The sequence below is a fragment of the Portunus trituberculatus genome, chromosome 15 (genome assembly GCF_017591435.1).
Source record: "Portunus trituberculatus isolate SZX2019 chromosome 15, ASM1759143v1, whole genome shotgun sequence".
Lineage (NCBI taxonomy): Eukaryota > Metazoa > Arthropoda > Malacostraca > Decapoda > Portunidae > Portunus > Portunus trituberculatus.
Genome location: NC_059269.1, coordinates 8,958,629 through 8,980,658, shown reverse-complemented (window position 1 = coordinate 8,980,658; position 22,030 = coordinate 8,958,629). Strand labels below are relative to the sequence as shown.

Sequence of the window (22,030 nt, the reverse complement as noted above, 5' to 3'; positions counted from 1 at the left end):
TCCCCTTACATTCTGACACATCGATTCTCTGTCTCTATATATTTTTGACTAACTTTTCCTCTCCCTACTGACACCTAAACTCTCTCTCTCTCTCTCTCTCTCTCTCTCTCTCTCTCTCTCTCTCTCTCTCTCTCTCTCTCTCTCTCTCTCTCTCTCTCTCTCTCTTCTTCTCTTCTATCTCCCCACTTTTTTTTTCTCCCTCCTTATCTTCCCACCTCCCTCGTTCACCTTCACCTCAATCTTGGCCTCTGCTTCTATCCAATTGGCCCCTCCACTCTCCCCAATGCAAATGTAACCTCCCACCTTACCTTATAGCCTTACGTCCTATAGCTCTGTGGTTATCCAGACGTGTATATCTTATCCATACCTTCATAACCTTCTCCCTCTCTCCCAGACGCATAAATCTTACCTTTCTCCTCCTCCCTCTCTTCCTCTCTCCTTCCCTCTCTTTTTTTTCTCCAGTACTCTGCATACATCGACTCTTTACTTCTTCCTCTGTTCTTTACTCTTTCTGTCTTTTCTTCCTTCACTTCTGCCACACGGTCTGGAGTCACGTGGATTAATAAAAGGCTTGTTTCCTATTCCCAGCACGTCGTGGAGGGAGACTAAGAGAGAGACGCGAGAAGGGGGAGAGCCAGAAAGCTTTGTTTTGTTTCCCAAGAGACGAAAACTTCTATTTTCTTATGGTTTTATTATTTTTATTATTCTTAGTTTTTTTTCGGTTGTTTATTTAGTTTGTTGGTTGTTGGTATTGTTTATTATTATAACTATTACAACTATTACTATTATTATTATTATTATTATTATTGTTATTATTATTATTATTATTATTATTATTATTATTATTATTACTATCATTGTTAGTATCATTATTATTAGTTTTGTTACCAATGCAGTAACTTCCTACCGCCAATTAGTTCCCTGTCGTCTTGTGTTACTTGTAATTCACTAGACAAGTTTTAAAAGCAACCCGATTCTGACTATCAATATGGCTTTTAAATCTCTCTCTCTCTCTCTCTCTCTCTCTCTCTCTCTCTCTCTCTCTCTCTCTCTCTCTCTCTCTCTCTCTCTCTCTCTCTCTCTCTCTCTCTCTCTCTCTCTCTCTCTCTCTCTCTCTCTCTCTCTCTCTCTCTCTCTCTCTCTCTCTCTCTCTCTCTCTCTCTCTCTCTCTCTCTCTCTCTCTCTCTCTCTCTCTCTCTCTCTCTCTCTCTCTCTCTCTCTCTCTCTCTCTCTCTCTCTCTCTCTCTCTGTGTGTGTGTGTGTGTGTGTGTGTGTGTGTGTGTGTGTGTGTGTGTGTGTGTGTGTGTGTGTGTGTGTGTGTGTGTGTGTGTGTGTGTGTGTGTGTGTGTGTGTGTGTGTGTGTGTGTGTGTGTGTGTGTGTGTGAACTCCATAAAGACAATGACATCAACATATTACATTTTCTTACTATCCCAAACACCTTTTCTTCCTGTTCTATCCATCAAATAAACAACTCCATCTACCTGTCTATACCTGCTTGAGTTCACTTCACGAAGGGAGCGAAGTAGAAAATATAAGGCAAAACAAACTGGGAACTTTACAACATCATCATCTTACTGACAGGAGGTATATAGTAAATGGCTGTTGTCTGGCTGGCTGGCTGGCTTCATGTACCTCTAAATTATCAGTTCATGTGACTTTTTCCTTTATTTACGGGGAAAGACTTGCGATTGGCGTCAGGCGTTATGACCGGAGCGCTAAGTTAGTGTGTGCTGGGCGGCGAAAGGTGAAGGTTTATGGGTGTGAGCCTCAGATGGTCAAGCGGCAGTGTGTTCAGATAGCGAAGGGTTGTGCTGAGGGTGAAAAAGCAAAGTTTGAGTTATTGTTGCTAGTCTTCTGCGTTGCTTCATAAATCACCAATGTGTATGGGGGCGTGTTTGGCTATTCATCTTTCTTTCTTTCTTCCTTTTATTCTCTATTTTTTTCTCACATTTTCCATCTTTTCTCTCCATTTTCTTCCTTTTTCTTCATGGTTTTCTTATTATTCTCCTCTGCTCCCCTTCACTCTGAGTCTACATCTGCATCGAGCGGCATAATCAACACAGTTTCAGTGTCTGTACGTGGAGGAACATCAGAAGCTAGAGCTAGTGTTTGGTTCACGCATCTCGAGAGGGTGGACTGTGGACAGGCTCTCGGATTGCCAGCTATTCAGAGCGTGTTTGTTGAACTATCGCTGGCTCCTAGTTTGTGTGAGTCGGTTTGTCTTGTCCCTGTAGCAGCGTCGTCCAGATACTCCAGGCTCTGTTGCAATTCCGGCTCACCACGCCTTCTGGTTCGATAAGACAGCATCTGTGTTTAAGTTATTGTGTCTTTTGTAACGCCATGCCACGCCAAGCATAAAATTCACCGCTTGTAACCTCACGACTCGGGTTTACCTCCTCCCACCTCCCGCCTCCTTCCTCCCATCTCGCGCCTCCCGTCTCACGCCTCCAGCCTCCCGTCTCACGCCTCCAGCCTCCCGCCACACACCTTCGCCTTGGAGCGTAAACCTCTTCCCGTCGTGAACCGTCAGAGCGTAAAATTTTATGCTCTGGAATGCCAAAACGGACTTCCTCCTTTATAATACGAGGGTGATATGAATGTTTCTGGTATTACTGCGCGCCCTGACTTGTGTTCCCATCAAGGGGGAAGGGAGGGCGGGTATTCATTTCAACGTTCAGCGGCAGCCTTCTGTAGGTCGGCTGGGCTTCTCCTGTCTCCTCATTTTTCCATGTTCTTAGGTTCGTAACTACTCATTCTTCTTACTGCGCAAATTCATGGTGATATCAATGCTACAATGAAACATACTCTTGCCATATTCAAAGAGGCGCAGCTACGTAAGAAGGATGTTTGAGATGGATTGCCCCCAAAAAGAGAAGAGGAAGACCAAAGGAAAAGTGTATGGATGCAGTGAGAGACATGTTTGTAATGACTGCATCCGAGAAATGCGCTGAAGACCGAGAGCAATTAAGAAGGTTGACAGGAGCAGATGCAGGAAGAAGAGGAAGATCAATCATTTTGTTCTGTGGAGGCAAATAACGGGGCGAGCTGTGCTACCATGAATTTGCAACTTGGCAGGCCGCTGTGGCTGTGGGAAGTATCTTGTACATGTATGAAGAGTGTTTCGTCCATCCTTTGTTTTACGTTCAAACTGCATGAATACTGATACGTAGCGCGAGTAATATCTAAACCATTTCAATCAATAAAGAGGAAGTGTTCAGGAGTGTGCTGGTGAAGTGTTGCATACTGACTTTTATATTCCCTGACACTGCAACTCTGAGCTAGTCACTCCCGCTAACTGCTTGGTAATTCCCTACTTACTCCTGTCACTCACAGCACAAAATCTCTTTCACTGACCTATGATTTGTTACCTCGGTGCAGTAACATGAAACCACTGCCTCTTTTTCACTGATAATATGACTCATCACTGTTCTTACCACTGCACTCAACCAATACTCTTTTTTATGTAGGAGAGAGAGCCAGCCAAGGGTAAAAAAAGAAAATATAAAAAAAGGCCCACTTAAGTGCTGGCTCTCTAAAAAGTGGTAAAGCGACAGCCACTTAATAATAGGTAACCATCTCTCCTTTCATACTCAGTCGAGTAATACTATTTTTTCGTTATTTTTTCTTGTGTATCCTTTTCCCTGCAGCAAGAGGAGACGTCAACCCTTGGGGCTTCAAGGTAAAAGCTGTAAGGACACACGACGCACAACATACATACACTCCTAGCCGTCTTGAAAAAATTCGTGTTGCTTCCTTGCTCACATTCCTTCTTCTCTGTCGCTTTTTAAACTTCGTGTAAAAAGATTTTTAATTCTAAATCTTTTTTTTCAACTTTCATTTAAACCATGTCTTGAAATACTGACTTTCTTTTTAAACATCTGCGTCTTCCTCAGATCTTAAGTTGTGTTGTTGCATCTTTGGCTCAAATCTAAACACACAAATGCGGAGCCATAAGGAAAAAAAAGAAAAATAGAAATAAACTAACTAACTATCGTCTCGTCCCTTCTACTTTAAGGAACACAAACAAACAGACACACACACACACACACACACACACATACAACTTACGTTTATGATGGTGATGCCTCATGCGATGGTGCTGGTTGTGGTGCAGCTGTTGATTCTGATGGTGATGGTGTTGGTTTTGGTGTTGGTGTTGGTGGTGGTGATGGTGGTGGTGGGGGTTGCTGCCGTGGTGGTTTGATTGGTGCTGGTGCTGCTGTTGCTGTTGCTGTTGTTGGTACCAATAACTCCACTTAGTTCTCTTGGCGGAGGAGGTAGCGACTGTCCCCCAAGGTACCACATCGTTGAGGCGTCTCTCCGTCAGGGGCTGAGGACAGAGAGAGAGAGAGAGACACGAGGATGATGGAGGAGCAAAGAGAGTGAAGGACTCAGAGAGAGAGAGAGAGAGAGAGAGAGAGAGAGAGAGAGAGAGAGAGAGAGAGAGAGAGAGAGAGAGAGAGAGAGAGAGAGAGAGAGAGAGAGAGAGAGAGAGAGAGAGAGAGAGAGAGAGAGAGAGAGAGAGAGAGAGAGAGAGAGATGGCTTTCTGAGGTGATGTGAGAGAGGAGTGAGAGGAGAGTAAAAGAAGAGAGTGAGTGAGAGAGAAGAGAATGAAGGGATGAGAAAGAGGCAGAAGATAGTGTTTGAGATGAAGTGAGGGAGGAGAGGCAAAGAGATGAGGTGGTAAAGGAAGAGGGTGAGAAAACATGGAGATGAAATCAAAGGGAAATCAATATTTTCAACAGTGACTGCAACACGTAGCGCTTGGTAGCAACACGAGTCTGCAAAGATGTTACTCTGAAAACTCGCCGGCACCACCACCACGAGAAGAAGCTGGGGACACTAAGCCTTCAGAAACACAAGAGGATGACCACCTGTGACCCCGAAATTAGAGGGAAGAATTGCAATAGAAATACCTACTAGTGCTATAGACCCAAGAACTCTCTCACACACACACACACACACACACACACACACACACACACACACACACACACACACACACACACACACACACACAAGCATCACCACCAGCTTTAGGAAACGACAAAGGTGTGGCTGTGATTACGTTAATGCAGTAATGGGTGTGTTAGGAGGGCCGATAATTGCACCGTAAATCACCCAAAGAGATAATAGGGAGGCGCCGCGACTGCCGCTCTCCATTATAAACCACGCGAAGCTCTCGTTACCCTGCGCTTCCCCTGCTCCATTAACACATTCATTGCATTTCTTCCTTATAACTAATGGACTGATCTAATGGGTGAACTGTTCTCTTATACTGCAATGAATAAGCTGGCATTTCGTTTGCTAATGGTAAACAAATAAATAATGGGTAAGATATTAGCCCGTATTCAGAATCGCCTTCCCCTCTCACTACGACAATTTTGCAAGGCCACAGAGACAATAACCGGGTTTTCAAGACAGTTTTTCCTTTAAAAAAAAACTAGAAATCTTCCCAATCTATCGCCAGAACCATAAAAATAGTCTTAGAATCACGAATATCTTCATTTGGAGCGTTTGGAAAGCAGTGATGGTGAGAGAGCAAAGCATTTTAGTAAACGGGCCATTGAGCTGTTGTAATTAACCCTTTTAGTACCATGACGTGCTTTCATATGCATTATGGTTACTATTTGGCGATTTTATACAAACTTGTGTGGAGATTAAAATAGTGAAAGTTCCGTGCAATAATCTTCTGACATCCATACACTCTTCCTAATGTAAATATAATCGTCTAATCTTATCAAAAACTCGACGTAAAAATGACTCCCAGTACTGAAGAGGTTAAAGATACAGAAATGCATACACAGTCAAAATAATCATTCAAATCAACAGGGAAACATAAGAATATTGGTCATTCAACTCACCGCTTCTTCTGGGTTGACTGGGATGCTGTTCATTGATGTTTCTTTCCAGGGCTTCTCCTCTGCGTGGCTAATGGAAGGGGAGGAGAGAGGGAAGGAAGAGGAGGAGGAATAGGAGGAGGAGGAAGAGTGAGGAGAGGAATCTGTAGTAAGTCCATGTTGGCTGGAGGAAAGGGAGGCTGTAGAAGTTGTCTGGTAGAGGATGAATATTCACACCGTAATCTCTTGTAGTGGTGGTAGGCGTGGCTGGAGTGGAGGAGGGGAACAAGGAGGAGGAGGAGGAGGAAGAGGAGGAGGAGAAGGAGGAGGAGGAGGTAGCAGAGGAACCGGAAGGTACGGTAATTACAGGTGAAGATGGAGTGGAGGAGGAGTAAGAGGAGGAAGAGGAGGAGGCAGAGGGTGAAGCGGTAATAGGGAAAGCCATGATCTGATCCAGCGGTGTCGGAGTAGCAGCTCGGGACAAGTTACTGGTGGCTGTCATGTATGGAATCGCCTGAATGACTCCTGGCGCCCTGTCTGGGAACATCGCAGAGGGGGCGGGGGCGTGGGTCGGAGGGCACGGCTGCAAGTTACACGTTTGCTGTTCCTGGGTTTCGATGCCGGCGTGAACACAAGCCTCAAGGAGCGGCTGGTCAGGCAGACACCGGTACGATCTGACGCGGACCCCACCGTCACAGGATGTCGAGCAGCCAGACCACACGGACCACGCTAGCTCTGTGGGAGACGTGATGTGGATGAGAGCGTGTTGAGGCAGCAGGGAGAAGAGTGAAGGAAGAGTAACGCATAACAGGAATAAAGAAACACGAGCTCTCTGGATGAGGTGGATGAGAACGTGTGGAGGCAGCAGAGAGAAGAGTGAAGGAAGGGTAACGCATAACAGGGATAAAGGAACACTAGCTCTGTGGATGAGATAAGGTTGATGAGAGTGTGTGGAGGTAGCAAAGAGAAGAGTTAAGGAAGGACAAGACATAACAGGAACAAATGAATACTCTAGCTCTCTGGAGAAGATGAGGGAGCTAAGAGGCCAGTGAAGGCAGCAGGGAAATGAAACAGCGGGAAGAAGGAAGGATGAGTGAAGAGGGAAGGGACGGTATGGTATTATAAAAACAACAAATACTGTACTAAGGAAGTAAAGATGAATTAAGAACATATGAAAGGAAGCTACAAGAAGCATAAATGGTCTAAAATAATGGTACGACTGAGTGGAGATTTATCATTATGATCACAGTACTGCATTCAGACTAATTGCATGGTCACTTCACTCACACCATCTGCTAAATGGCACTCATAAATCCATACCGTTCGTACAACACGCACCGATAAATCCACACACCATAAAGTTGCTCCCGTAAGTCTGAACGTGGCATGTCCAATAATTATCTTGCCTCAAGGAGGAACAATGTTCGCTGATTGCTAGTGACGTCACAATGTAACCTGGCGTGGCATGATGGGGCGGCGCCACTGCAGGTTATCTTTCCTTTCTTTCACTTTTTATATTCTACCGGTTTGTGATAGCGACCACTGTTTAAAAACCGGATCAGAACTGCAGCTGTTTCATATCAATGTATCCGAGTCGAGACAAAAGCACCCACGGAAAAAGATTAGTCCCTCTAGCTCACAATGGCCCGACGGTGGTCTGCTCCCCGCTGCTCCACGCCAGATCCTCATGCTGGAACCACACTTTTGCTGCCACGACCGCTCCAGTGTAAATATTACCATCATGTTGCAAGACTTTACTTCATTTAATTTAGTATAGAAACGATTTTTCCTCACTTTGTATGTGAAAAGCATAGCATTACTGACTTAGATTACTCGTATAGAAACCACGTAACGTCTACATGGATAGCTTTCAATAAAGTGTAATGTGAGCCTAGATGTTGGGAACCTAAAATTATCTAACTAAATGAGAAAGAGAACAAGAAAGGGAGAAGTACCAGGTGGGTGGAAGAAAGCAATTATCAGAGGAAGATAGTAAGGACGAGTACAAAATAGTGACACACAGAGAATCAACTTGCTTGGCGTGCCAGAAAATATCTCATCACCCCAAAAGAAAAGCATCAGACAGGTGAAAAAGAACCAATTATCAAGACTAAATAGAGGTAGCAAGAACATAATTTAATACAACTGATGATTATAGATAAGAATAAGTATGCTTAATATTACAGGAAAGTTTAGACTAGCGTGAGCGTCTTGGCTGGCAGACTAATGGAGGTAGCAAAAAGTTAGCGAAGAGTAAAGGATTAACCCCTTCATTACTGGAACGCATTTTTACCATGAGTTTGGGTATGATTAGACGATTATATTGACATCAGGAAGGGTTTATGGCAGTCAGAAAATTAATGGCTGGAATTTTCACAGTTTCAATCCCAACATAGATTTCTGAAGCTGAATAAAATCACTCAACAGTAAGAAGAATGAATATGAAAACGTGTCATAGCACTAAAGAGGTTAAGAAAGGAAGAGACTATGTTAATCAGACATTTGCAGCTAAAAGAATGCAGAGGAAAAATTTAGTAAGGGTATTAAAAAAAAGTGTGTAGAGCCTTCATGGAGGTGGAGAAGGGGAGTGATGGGGCTGATGGGAAAGCTCTCTGGGACGGTCTGAAATTTACGGGCTGGAAGAGCAGTTATCGGAAGCAATTAAGGCGTTTTATAGGGAGACCAGCGCTTGTGTGAGGGTGGAGGGAAAGGGAGAACCGTCTGTTGTCAATATATCACTGACTTCACAGCCTAAGAGCAGCCAATTTCTCAGCCTTGTCCAGACCTAAAGGCTATTTGAACGGATACTGATGCTAACGCTAAAACTTGTCGTGCGTGAGTTGTGAGCGGGTATAGCGTCGTCTGCAGCCGATACTTGACTGATTTCACAGCGTCACAGCAGCCAACTATCAACCTTTCCCACACTAAGGTCCGTATTTTGAAACACTCCCGCCTCACCTTCACTATTTTCACTATTTGAAGTGACACGTGTTTATTAGTCCCTTCAGTACCATGACTCATTTCCCTATTCATTCTGCTATGTAGGGATGAAAATAGTGAAGACTGTGGCCATTAATTTTTTTCACTTTCTTACACCCTTCCTTATGTCAATAAAATCGTCTAATCGTACCCAAAATTCAAGGTAGAAATGCGTTCCATTACTAAAGGGTTAAGGGTGTTTCTGTAATTTTAGTGACAGGTTAACAAGTTTTCTGCATTATCACAGGAAAAAATACTCTTTAGAGCTCGGCTAATCGTCTCTGTAGTCTTTAAAAATGGTCATGGTGAAAGAGGGGAACTTTTCTGAATATGGCGTTAAATCTAGTTCCCCTTATCACGGGTAGCTCTTCACAGTACATTAATCACCAATCATGCAATCATTAGGTTTCGGCGGTCCCGGATCTGGTGTGTGTGTGTGTGTGTGTGTGTGTGTGTGTGTGTGTGTGTGTGTGTGTGTTATACTGTCCTGGAAGTAATGAAGGTTGCAGGAAGTATGAGATGCAGGGTCGAGTAATAAAAGAGATGGTGACTAAATTAAGATTCACGTCAGAGGCAGCTCTAGGCAATGAGAGATGCCACAAAGAAAGGATGAGTTATCACTTTTGTTAGGGATATAGGTAGGAACACTGCTTCATCAAGTAAGCAGCTAACTCTATAACTCATCCGAAAATCCAAAGCTTCAAGAGAGTGTGATCATGTGTTTCATTCAATAACACCTTACTGATTGACAAGGAAACTCAACTAACTTCTCTCGTATATTCTGAGTTTTTCATATTGGGAACATTATGAATTTTTCCCAAGTGGCTCAACTCAAAGCTGCAGAGAAATCAATGAAATACCGTACCAAATAGCCTAGTTTTCTCACCAAGCAAGCGGCGAGTTAAGCTCCTCCCATAACTGTACGTCACAATACAGCGCCGCAGTGATTGGCAGTGCGGCCCCTTCACCACGCATTGATGGAGAGGTGGCACCACTCATGCGGCGCAGAGAGGGACGGAAAGGGAGTGAGCGGGCGGTGGAACACGTCCTTTGGGAAGATCATATCCAATAGCATCGCATGTAACATATCGTAGCGACTAGCAATACCTTCTCGAATCCTTGGTCTGAACTTTCATTCCGCCAATGCCTGCACCATATAGTAGCGGCGCCTCCCTCGTGCCCAGCCACCGTAACGCACCATAGTCCCTATATGCTCCAACATCAAAAGCATTATCATAATTATCACCATCAATAAGCATTCTAATTACCGTGGTCTCTATCGCCAAGGGAAGGTGAGAGAGAGAGAGAAACTCCACTTTCAGCACGCAAAGAGACCCTAATAAGGTTAAGAAAAGCGGCAGTCATGTTAATTAAAGGCGCTTCACCTGGCCAGTTAGTAACACTCAGGCAATCACACCTACACCAAGACTTGAAATTGTAGACTCTCGCTTCCTCCGCTCAGTTGCTTCGCCATAAAGATGAGAATTTATAAGACATCTCAGAGTAGAGTGTTACGTTCCGGTACCCACATTAAAGGTATTATTAATGTATTCCAAGCACGAATGTGTGGCGTACCGTGCAATGCAGACCCTCTCCTACTAAATACTGCGCCGTACCTGCCACTAAGTGTAAAAATGACACCGTTCTGGGAGTTAGAGGGCTCTCTCTCTCTCTCTCTCTCTCTCTCTCTCTCTCTCTCTCTCTCTCTCTCTCTGTGTGTGTGTGTGTCGGGGCTGGCGTGGTCATCAAGACTAATTATATGAGCACCTTACAAGGACTTACCCCAAAAATGACAATGGGAACCATATTTTAGGATTTCTCTTCAGTGTTCGGTGGGATTAACTTTGACATAAGAGTATAATAAGACGGCGGAATGGAAGTACAGTAGGTCTTGAGAGGGAGAGTCGCGCGCGGTTGATGAGGGAAGACGTAAGAAATATTGTAGTGTTTTTCCTTTTCCCCCATGATATTAAATGTAGGTATTCTTTTTATTCTTTCTCTTTTATTTTTCGTTTCACTTTTTTTTTTCCTTCTCAGACAGCAGTATCAACTAACGTCAGAGGTAGAACTTTTTGATTTAATATGAGTCCGGCTTTTCCTTTTCTCTTCTCTCTCTCTCTCTCTCTCTCTCTCTCTCTCTCTCTCTCTCTCTCTCTCTCTCTCTCTCTCTCTCTCTCTCTCTCTGGTGTGCATCGACAATAAACTGGGATTCTGGACACATTTTATTTCCACTCTTTGACTTGTATTCATTTTGTACTGTAGTCGGGACACGCATCCAGTAGACCAGTACCCACCAAGGCTCGGGGGTCGCGGCTGACAGGTCTCGGCCATGGCAGCAGTAATAGTGGCGTAGGCACGTGCATTGCCTCCCCTATAGTCAGATGCTGTAGATTGCAGGATAGATAGAGGGATTCGTGGATAGATCGATTTATAGTGAGGTTAGGTAGGTATGAGGGGGAGAGAGAGAGAGAGAGAGCAAGAGAGAGAGAGAGAGACATAATAAGAAGCCTGCGGACAGAAAATAGTTGGTAGACAAAGGAAAGACAGAGACAAAGGCCATAGATAAACAAATAATAATAATAATCACAGCACTCTCTCTCTCTCTCTCTCTCTCTCTCTCTCTCTCTCTCTCTCTCTCCCTCTCTAAACACTGCGTAGGTACACTCGTGGAAGCAGAAAATGACACAAGTAATTATATTGTGTTGAGCTTGGCGAGTCGTGACCAATGAGAGAAGCCAGCGCTATAAGACCAGATTACTTGACATCCCTTCCACTAAACTGACTCAAACTGATTGGAAACTTTTACTCTATTATCTTTTTGCTTTGTATTATATAGGAAGAACAATTAGGTGTGTCTCTTAAAACTTTTGGTTAACCTTTCATTGTAGAGAGTAACCTTTGACAAGTTAAAAGAAAGGGGAGAGGAGAAAAAAAATCAAGGCCACACGTTTACTATAGTCAAACAACTTGTACCAATCAGGAATTAGTAAAAAGTGGTGTATAAAAGGAAATATGGTCTAAGAAAAAATGAAAAATATAACAAGTGTTCGTACCCTAAAGAAAGAAAAAAAGTGAGGGGGAGAAGAAAGAGAGAGAGAGAGAGAGAGAGAGAGAGAGAGAGAGAGAGAGAGAGAGAGAGAGAGAGAGAGAGAGAGAGAGAGAGAGAGAGAGAGAGAGAGAGAGAGAGAGAGAGAGAGAGAGAGAGAGAGAGAGAGAGAGAGAGTGGAAGAGAAGAGGGTTAACAAGACCAAGCCTTTCAATCTCCCACGAAAATTAAATGGACAAGTAGTTTTCCTTTTTTCCCATGCTTCTTTTTCCTTTCCCGCCTTTCTTGACATGTTCCGTAAAACTTACATGAGCCTCAGACTGCTTTGTGTATATTACATTGGGCGGGAGCTACTGTGGGACCACTCGGTAAAGAAATGTTAATTAGTTCCTGAGCCGGTGCTGCTTATGGAAGACAAAACTAAACACACCTTTAATAACTTCACTTTTCTACTTTATGCAAGGTATTTACTTCATCAGAAACTGCGTTATATGACCGCGATGCTGCACTACATTGTTTGTTATACGACACACAATAACACAGCGTTGGTCATTTCTCCTCTTCACTTCACACGGAGTCGCTTGACAGGAGAACTATGATGCTTTAATTCGTATGCTTTCAAACACTTCAGCGCTCTGCTTCCACTAATTCAAAAGACTATACTGAAATTAACATGAGTTATTTAAGGTGTATTTTACGGTTCAAGAGGCAACCTGACAAGATTTTTACATCATTAACTGGACAAACACTCTTGAAAACCCAGCCAGTCATCTCTGTAGCCTTGGGAAACATTCGTGGTGATGGCTATTCTGATTACGGACCTATATTTTTTACTCAATCTCTGCTAAGGCTTCGTAACTGCTATAGGTCAAAAGTGATAATGTGGCAGTGTTATTGGTTGATGTTTGTAGCGTAAAAAGATCTTAACATTTCCAATACACAGCGTCGAACAATAAAGAGCAATGAACGAGTAGAAATAGAGAACATACCATCAAGACCTTTCCCTCACGTCAAAAATCAAACCAACACAGAATCACACAAGGCCTACATCATTCAATCCATCTAGCTATCAATCAATTAATCTCACATATTGCTGAAATACAAAAGACCTTAACCTTCTCTTTTTTCTCTCTTCCCTTTTCACACAAGAAAGAATCACCACTCTTATCTCCAGGACGCAGACGACATTCTTTTTTAAAACTCCTTCCCATTTATCTTCTTTACGGAACCTGTAAAAAAATGGGCTTGGCTGAGAGAGAGAGAGAGAGAGAGAGAGAGAGAGAGAGAGAGAGAGAGAGAGAGAGAGAGAGAGATGGAGAGATGGAAGAGAGATGGACGGAAGAGCGGGGGAAATGGGACGGGCGAGGGAGGAGGATGAAGAGAAGGAGGAGGAGGAGGAGAAGGAGGAGGAGGAGGAGGGTGGGAGATAGAAGAGGCAATACCTGGCCCCTAGTAATTACTTGGCAAAGGGGAGAGAGAGAGAGAGAGAGAGAGAGAGAGAGAGAGAGAGAGAGAGAGAGAGAGAGAGAGAGAGAGAGAGAAATAAGTCAGGATAGAAAAGGAAAGAATTGGGGTAGTTTGGTTGGGGAGAAAAAGAGAAAAATGAAAAAGAGAGAAAAGGAAAGAAAAGTGAGGAAGTGAAGGCATTGAGGTAGCAAGTAACGCGCCATAATCATCACAGAGGAGTTTTGCAGGGCTTCACCAGAGGAAGACACTGCGACCCAAGGCTTAGCGCTGGCATGAAATTGATGTTAGTTGGAATATTATCGGCCCCGGGGAAGAGAAGAGAAGAGAAGGAAAGTCGCGACAGTTTCCCTCCTCCTTTTTATAACTGCATTGCATCCAGAGCCTCTTTTGCCTCTGTGACGGAAAGAATTGGCGTTGAAAATGAGAATATTATGGACTGAAAACTTGATTGTCTTATTAAATATATTGCATTTCTTTACAGTCTCGCGTTGTCTTCTTTAGTCTCGCTTCTTTCATAACTGCATCTGTTCGAAAAAAAAATGTTAATCTCATCGTCTCCATTGCAAATATTTGACGGTAAGTGAAAATATTATCCAATGAACGCTACCTTGTCGTTCTAAAAATTTGCTCTTGAATGTGCGTCTTTACTGCGCGATCCAGACTTAGCGATGGAAAGAAGTGATGCAAAGTTTGGATATTATCAGCCACGGTCGTGAAATAAGCCAGAATTTTGTTCGCTTAATAACTGAATTGCTTTGAAAGTTTCCCATTTTCTTGCCATATCACTTCGAGCTATCATTACTCTCTCTCTCTCTCTCTCTCTCTCTCTCTCTCTCTCTCTCTCTCTCTCTCTGGGAACGCACATGTACGTACATTCTTTTGTCTTTTTTCTTCAGTATTACATGGTTTTCAGATTTGAAGTTTATTGGTGCAAGACTGGCGGAGAGCTCTATCGAAATGCTGGACCGGACTGGCGAGGTGGCGCTAAAAACACTCACAATGATGGTCGTACGTACACATATTCGTAGATAGGTAGGTAATAAAAACGGAAGAAGAGATAGGTTGGTAGAGGGTTAACTCTCTCTCTCTCTCTCTCTCTCTCTCTCTCTCTCTCTCTCTCTCTCTCTCTCTCTCTCTCTCTGGAGCACTTATGATGTTATGCTGATGAAAATTCAACTTTTAGTTTATGCAACACATTATTTTCCTGCCAGACCACAAGAAGAGGGAAAAAAAATACCACCACCACCATCACCACCACCACTACTACCACCACTACCACTACCATCACCACCGCCAGCATCACCGCCACCACCGCCGCCAGCAAGGAGAGGATAGGTAAAGCCATTAAAAAGTTGTGACGATGAAAAATTATACAGTATTTTCGCGAGGGTCGGCTGGCAAAGGGTGGCGAGGCGCGGTAGTCACTCTATCACTGACACAACGCACTTTTGTTTCCATGATACAGTCACGCATTAGCCATTCATCTCCCTTCCTTTTTGTTTGTCTTTTTGCTTCCCTTGTATTCTTTTTGAGCTGTCAGTAGCGAAATGAATGCCGACCTTACATCAGCCATGGAAGGATTTACCGCATAATATATTGGGATTGTTTCTTTTTTTTCTTTCCTCTGCCAGTATTTACTTATTTGTGTTAGGATGTTCATTAGTTTGGGTTCTCTCTCTCTCTCTCTCTCTCTCTCTCTCTCTCTCTCTCTCTCTCTCTCTCTCTCTCTCTCTCTCTCTCTCTCTACCCTCTCTTGGACTCTACCCTCTCAACAACAGCAGTCCCTATTCCCTCTCCCAAAAGAAAAAAAATAGAAACAAAAAAGAAGAAAAAGAAAAATCTCTACACGAGAAACTACGAAGACATAAAACGTGATAAATTTCACGCTAGAGTAAGTTAATCCCACAAGAATGGAAGCGAATGAAGAAAACGACCGGGAACGGGAACGAGACACTTCACAGACAAGGAAAAACTGGTGTATCCGAACCGGCACAGACGCTGTTGTACAAATGAAGCGTCTTTCTCCTGCTGTCACCCTGGATAAGGACGGATGGACCAGCGGGGTTTGGAAAGGGCGGGCGGGTGGGTGGGTGGCAGTGCGTGAATGTGCCGGGAAAAGGGAAGTCTACATTCAGGTTCAACTGCTGAGGCTAATCTATGAAGGGTGAATTGTGGATGATGAACTGTTGGAGTAATGCAGGTTTCATAATGCTTGAGAGGTGAGGGAAAGAAGCGTACTTGGTTCACCACTTTCACTGGCTGATATTTTCTCTTCATACTATTTCATCATCCTTAACACTTATTTTTTGTACAAGGGAAGAAAGAAAACGTACTTTGACTTTATCCTTTCAACTTTTAAACAGCTTTCCCTTTAATCGCCTGAAAGTTTAAAGACATATTTTGCAGTAGTAGTAGTAGTAGTGAAAGTGGTGTTAGAAGGAAAATTGTAGTAGTAGTAGTAGTAGTAGTAGTAGTGATAGTGGTTTTAGGAGAAAAATTGTAGTAGTAGTAGCAGCAGAGTCCTTTGTCGTGCTGCGGGATGAAAGAGGCTGCTGGTGAACTAGCGATTGAGATGAATGGATGGAAGAGGCAATGCACTCGCTCAGTTAAGGTCATACCGGTTCTGACGAGCGGGAATGAGAAAACGAGGAAGTTAAGGGGGATAGGAAGAGCGAGGGATTGTTGGAAGGTGGAGACTAGAAAGTAAAAACACCCACCACAAAAAATACAAAAAGAGATAGAAAGAGACGTGAACAAAACAAGGTGAAAGTTTTGATAGCCTCGGGAGCCAGGTTATGAATATGTTCTCTAGAAAGGACCGGCATAAACTCCTCCGTCGAATATTACTGGGTTCTGAAGTTACAGCGCATTCTGCATTTGTAACATCTGCTTCACTTTAATATTAGAAGATATAACACGTAAGAATCGCGAGATCCGACATCCACATGTTAACTAATGCCGCGTGGACATGGCAGAATTATTGAATGCTATCTCTCATTCGTTGTTGTCACTTACTTCATTCAGATTATAGTACTTGCGCACTGATTAAGCCTGTGTTCTCTGACCTCAGCGACAGTGTGACCTCAAGCAATAATGATAAGAGAAGCTGTAACAAGCAGTGAGACCTACACATGACAGTCTTTGGACGAAACTTAGCTCAACCTATTTCCACCAATCATTATCATAATTGACGGAGGTAAGAATACAATTATAACTTTCAAAATACATCAAAGGAAATACCGACCCGATTCAGAGTAGGAGACAGGAAAGGATGACAGAAGAGAGAGTGACACAGGCCCTGAGGAACACCAGGCCGCACTTACAGAGGCTGCACGGATAACCACAGAGACAATCAGGCGGAGCAGCGGGTAGGATTTCATTATAATGATGAAAGTAATGTTGGCCCGAGGGAACGCTATCCATCATTTGAGTGAATGGGGGAGTGAGACCACCGACCGGCACAGGGATTATCACGCGAGGCAAGACAAACAAAGAAAGGGCTCGATAGGTTACGCTAAGACAAGGTCAGCTAAGGCAAGACTGGTTCTTCGTTAGTTATTAAACGTGTGGTGCTATAGAGCTGACTGAGTGATGAGATACATGAGTGATTACATACTCAGTGAATCAATTACTAGAGGCAAGACTTATTACCAAGTCGCTGCTTGAACGTGTGGTCTTACGGAGATAAGTGAAGAATTATCTATCTTGAGTGACTGAATGGTTTAAGGCAAGACTAGTTTTTCCATCACTATGTAAACGTATAGTCCTGCTATGGAAGTGAGGAGATGTAGATACCTGAGGGAGTGACTAATTGATGGACAGGGTGCAGTAAAAGTGAAAGAGAATGAAAGTATACTTTTTCCTGCATTAGAAAGAGGATGGTCGAAGCCTACAAAAAATGTATAAGAGAGTGGTAGTAAATTCTTACTTCCTAGAATGCGAACAGGGAAAATCTTTCTATCAATAGTCAGTTTAGATTTGAAAGTATATTGATTCTACCTCCTCTCTGATTAGATCAAGTCAGTAGCTCATATGGTTGTTACTCACCGTGTTATTTGTCGCGGTGGACCATTAAGCAGTGAATCATGTGAGATGGTCGCCAAATAAGGACAGCAAGGCGTGGAGAATGAGAGAAAACAAATGAAAGAGCAAATAAAAGTCGGCAATAACCACTAACAGCAAATGACATGGTTGGTACTCACCGTACATTTCGGTAAAGTGGCTCCGTAACCAATGAATCACATGGATTACTCGACAAAAAAGGCAAACAAATGAAGGAGTGCGTAACAGTCACCAGTGATTAAGAGCAACTAAAAGGGCGGCCACTCACCGTATATCTTATCGTGATGGCTGGCCCCTGATCCCTCCAGCAGGTCTTCATCGTCAGTAGCCCGCCAGGTGTCCACTGCCATGCCCACCTTCTCCATCTGGGTCGGGAGACGTGCATCATTCATTTCCATGCTCCCCATTTCCATCTTCGTCATGTCATCCATATCTGGGTTGATTTCCGCTCCATCCATCGCCTCGGGGACACTCTGCTGGTGCTCCATCTCAGCATGATCACGTTCACCGCCTTCTGCATCAGTTTCCTCCTCCTCTTCCTCCTCCTCGTGGCTGTGGTCGCTTCGTGAGTTCTTGCTGCCTCCTCTTGCCTCCTCTTTCGTCCCTCTCGAGTCTGCTTCTTCACTTATCTCAATTTCACTTTCAGTTTTAGTTTCCTTTTCCTCCTGTTCTTCCTCGTCTTCTTCCTCCCCCTCCTCCTTCATCTTTCCTTCCTCTTCCTTCGAGGACGATGAAGAGGAGGAGGAGGAGAGTGAAGAAGAGGAGGAGGACGGCGAGGACGTGGACGAGGAGGAGGAAGGGTATCTGTCAGTCGTACCCGTCATACTAGTCGTCTCCCGTCACTCGTATTGTAGTCGTCAAATTCATCGTAAACATAGTCAGGGAAGTCCGTGTAGCTCAGGCCATTGTACAGGTCGTAGCTGCCTCCATAGTCGTAGCTGTCCATGTACGACTTGTCCTCATAGTGACTGTAGGCATCGTAGTCGTCGTAGTCGTATGCCTCGGGGGGATGGTGGGGTTGCGGCCGGTCCACGCCCAGGGGCCGACCGGTCTCCTGTGGTGGTGGTAAAGACGGTGGTAATGGTGGTAATGGTAAAGGCAATGGTGATGGTTGTGATAAAGGTAATGGTGATGGTTGTGCTGGTTAATATGTTATGGTGGTGATGCTTCATATTAAGGTAACAATGCCAAGGAATGCACTATTTTCTCCCCTTTCCGTGTGTGTTCTTTCCCCTTCATATGTATCCTTGTTGCTATAAGACTAAGATTTACGATAGCGGAGCGGTACGGGGATCATCTCACAGCATGACTGAAGTACGCGTGTGTAATTGAAAGCACAGCCTCCCTCCCCGTGTCTGTCTATCCTTGGAAGAACTTTTAACTTAACCTCTTTAGTACCATGACGAGTTTCAATATTCACTCTGTTTACTATTTGGTGATTTCATACAGCTCCAGAAACTTATGTGGGAAATCAAAATAGTGAAGACTGTGGCCATTAATCTCCTGACCTCCATAGACACTTTCTAATGTCAATAAAATGGTCTAATTGTACACAAATTTCAAGGTAAAATGTGTTCCAGTATTGAAGGGGTTAATGCTTCCCACGTGAGCAGCTGCTAATGAAGACGTCAAACCTCTTCCATAAACTCTATAGCGCATTGCCGCACGTCAGTTAATGCATAAAGCTTTTTTTTTTCTCTCTTTTCTTTCCCTTTTTTACTCTATCCAAACCTGATGTGGAAAAACGGCAAAACAAACCTTGCAGTCTCTACACTAAAAGCTTTCCTAATTCTTTTCGACCACAAACCTTATATTTTTTCACGGTTTTACTGCGCGTTCATGGCCTCTCTCACTTGTCTTTCTATTTTTTTATGTTGCTTCTTTCCATCCTCTCTCCCTCTCTCTCGCTCTTTTTAAGTTTGTGTGTGTGTGTGTGTGTGTGTGTGTGTGTGTGTGTGTGTGTGTGTGTGTGTGTGTGTGTGTGTGTGTGTGTGTGTATCTGTGTGTGATTCACCTCGGTCGTCTGCCGGTCACCCAGCCAGTCTTCCCCATTACGGAGCGAGCTCAGAGCTCATAGACCGATCTTCGGGTAGGACTGAGACCACAACACACTCCACACACCGGGAAAGCGAGGCCACAACCCCTCGAGTTACATCCCGTACCTATTTACTACTAGGTGAACAGGGGCCACACATTAGGAGACTTGCCCATTTGTCTCGTGTGTGTGTGTGTGTGTGTGTGTGTGTGTGTGTGTGTGTGTGTGTGTGTGTGTGTGTGACATGGTGTGAAGATAATAACAGCCTTTTCTTGTCTCCATGGTGGGACACTCGCTTCACAATCGTCTTGGTGGAGTGTTGCGGCTTTGGTGGGATTCATGTTAGTTGGCGTGGCGTGGTGTGGCGAAGCATGGTGTGGCCTCCCTTACCTTCCCGTGCAGCGATCATTGTTTTGAAGTGCGTGTTCGGTGAATGGAGCACGAAGAATTTGCCCTTGTACGGTGTGTTAGTGTGTTAGGTAGACTTGACTTGATGCCCATGATTTTCAGACCCATTTGTTATCCCAACACAAGCCCATCGATGCCCTACACTCGTTACTTTCATTTCACTTTTTATGAAGGTCCCCTTTGTACTCTGAAGGTGAACCACCTCGTAAGAAGATCTGGCACAATCTGGGCCATGGTATTGTATTTCGGTATTCTTTTTCCTCCTTTCATCGAGCCACCTCCCTTTTCTTGTGAAAAGGACCCCTAATGGGGGCGGCCAATGTGTACGTTTTGGATGTAATTCTTTCAACTTTCAAATACGTGTGTGGTAAAAACACTCCCTACGAATAGGTTACAGTGTCATAAATGACTGCGTTTTACTCTCCCTTTCCTGCCATTGGTACCATAACTGCAAGTTCATGGGAGGGGGGCACAACCGTATGGTGTTCTACTTCGTTTACTGTCACCTGTGGATCTCTGCAACTAGACTTTTAGATAACGTCTTTTATCACCACAAATACTACTTAGTTATTTTTTCCATTATTTACATACAGAGCAGTATCTTAGTTCTTCATACGTATTATTTTTTTTTCCTTTAATTCTTCAATCCTTCACCAAAGACAACAGCTTACTTCAGCTTCATGTGATCCGGGGAGTTGGACTTAACATGTATAAAAGTACTGCTTAATGAATTTCTCACTGAAATGCTGGAGCGGTTCTGCCTCTACGCCACAATGAGAGCTGAAGGCGCTTGCCTGCCTTTCATTCACTCAGGCACCGGCAACTTACTCTACCTTCCTTGAGAATTTGCTATAACAAGTCATAAACACAAGCGACGCCACGAAACTGTGTCCAGCATTAACTAGCAGTCGAACAAGAGTATTTTAGGAAAATAAACTGGAAGACATGCGTTGATATTAACTTCTTTTAAGACTCGGGCTACATCTCCGCCTCACTCTACCTTTCTGCCGTTTCATGTGACGCTACAAGACTTGACGGCAAGACCTGAAAGTGGTTCGCTCCGTGTGTTAACAGCTAACAAACACATCGGGCCCCAGTCAGCTTACGTTGAGGCGTTTCACTTCGCTTCAAGATCTTATCGTTAAGCGAGGGTATGTCATTTGTCCGCTCCAATGAAGATGAACTTGTTTCACTTTTATCAGTTAAGTCTGCTTAGATAATCCAGTGTTGCCAGCCCCTGTTTTGGCTTTCTCTCTCTCTCTCTTTCTGAATAACTTATCTCTGTCTCATGCACACATCTTGGCAACAACGACCCAAACACTCTAAACGTGCACTTCGTTATTTCGTTCTTTTTTTGTGTGTGTTCTTGCCGGCGAGCAGGTAGGCGCATTATTCAGCTCAGTGGCTTTATGGTGGGTTTGAGGCGGGTCCTAAAGGCTTTGCAGCGACCACGGGACCGTCTCGCTGCAGACCACTTTCATCAGATTTTTGAGGCGTGGCATACACACACATACGCTGACAGCCTTGCAAATAGCACGAAAGCTTGTCGGCAGCATTCGTGATGATGACGATAATAATAGCAATTATAATAATAATAATAATAATAATAATAATAATAATAATAATAATAATAATAACAACAAAAATTCCTCGTCCCCTGGAAGTTATTAGAGAGTTAAAGGGCATTTCCGTGATTCTAGAGATAGTTTAGCAAGATTCTGCATCATTGGGGAATAAAACGCCTATGAGACCCGAACTAATCACCTCAGCGGGCTTTGGAAATAGTTAACGTGGGGAGTTAGCGTTGGAGTGTCGTAGTTAAGGTGGTGACATGAGAGAAGCTTCACGTGTTGCTAGTGGTGCTGAGATGAGCAAGGCGAGTCTGTAAGGCTGTGATGTGTCAGGTATCGAGGATTTCTTAATGAACAATGTAATAATTGCGCTTGAAAATTAGCTAGATCGCCACATTCTAAATCATTTCAACTGCGTGTGTGTGTGTATGTGTGTGTGTGTGTGTGGGTGGGTGTGTGTGTACGAAATCTCCATCCCCACCACACCACCCGCTCCCTATTTCTCCCTTTGTTCCTTATACTGATGCAACACGAACAAAAGTGCTTCAGTCCAGATACAGCCAAGAGAGGCAGCCAAGGTGAAGGACGTGCGAAATGCTACACCAAAAATATGCTGTTAA

General features: G+C 43.9%; 1 protein-coding gene across 3 annotated transcripts in view; it reads right to left on the bottom strand.

Annotated features, from left to right (window-relative positions):
- LOC123504238 (von Willebrand factor D and EGF domain-containing protein-like) overlaps window positions 1-22,030 on the bottom strand; it is a 303,382-nt gene that overhangs the window by 14,283 nt on the left and 267,069 nt on the right. For 2 of the 3 annotated variants that reach the window (XM_045254612.1, XM_045254613.1), the window contains 2 exons: window positions 17,665-18,450; window positions 5,898-6,577 (listed from right to left, as the gene is read on the bottom strand). In XM_045254612.1, coding sequence (XP_045110547.1) covers window positions 18,217-18,450 — 234 coding nt within the window. In that variant the 3' untranslated portion in view covers window positions 5,898-6,577; window positions 17,665-18,216. Of the gene's footprint in view, window positions 1-4,069; window positions 4,332-5,866; window positions 6,578-17,664; window positions 18,451-22,030 lie in introns of those variants that run through there. The other variant, XM_045254614.1, reaches the window with a different exon arrangement.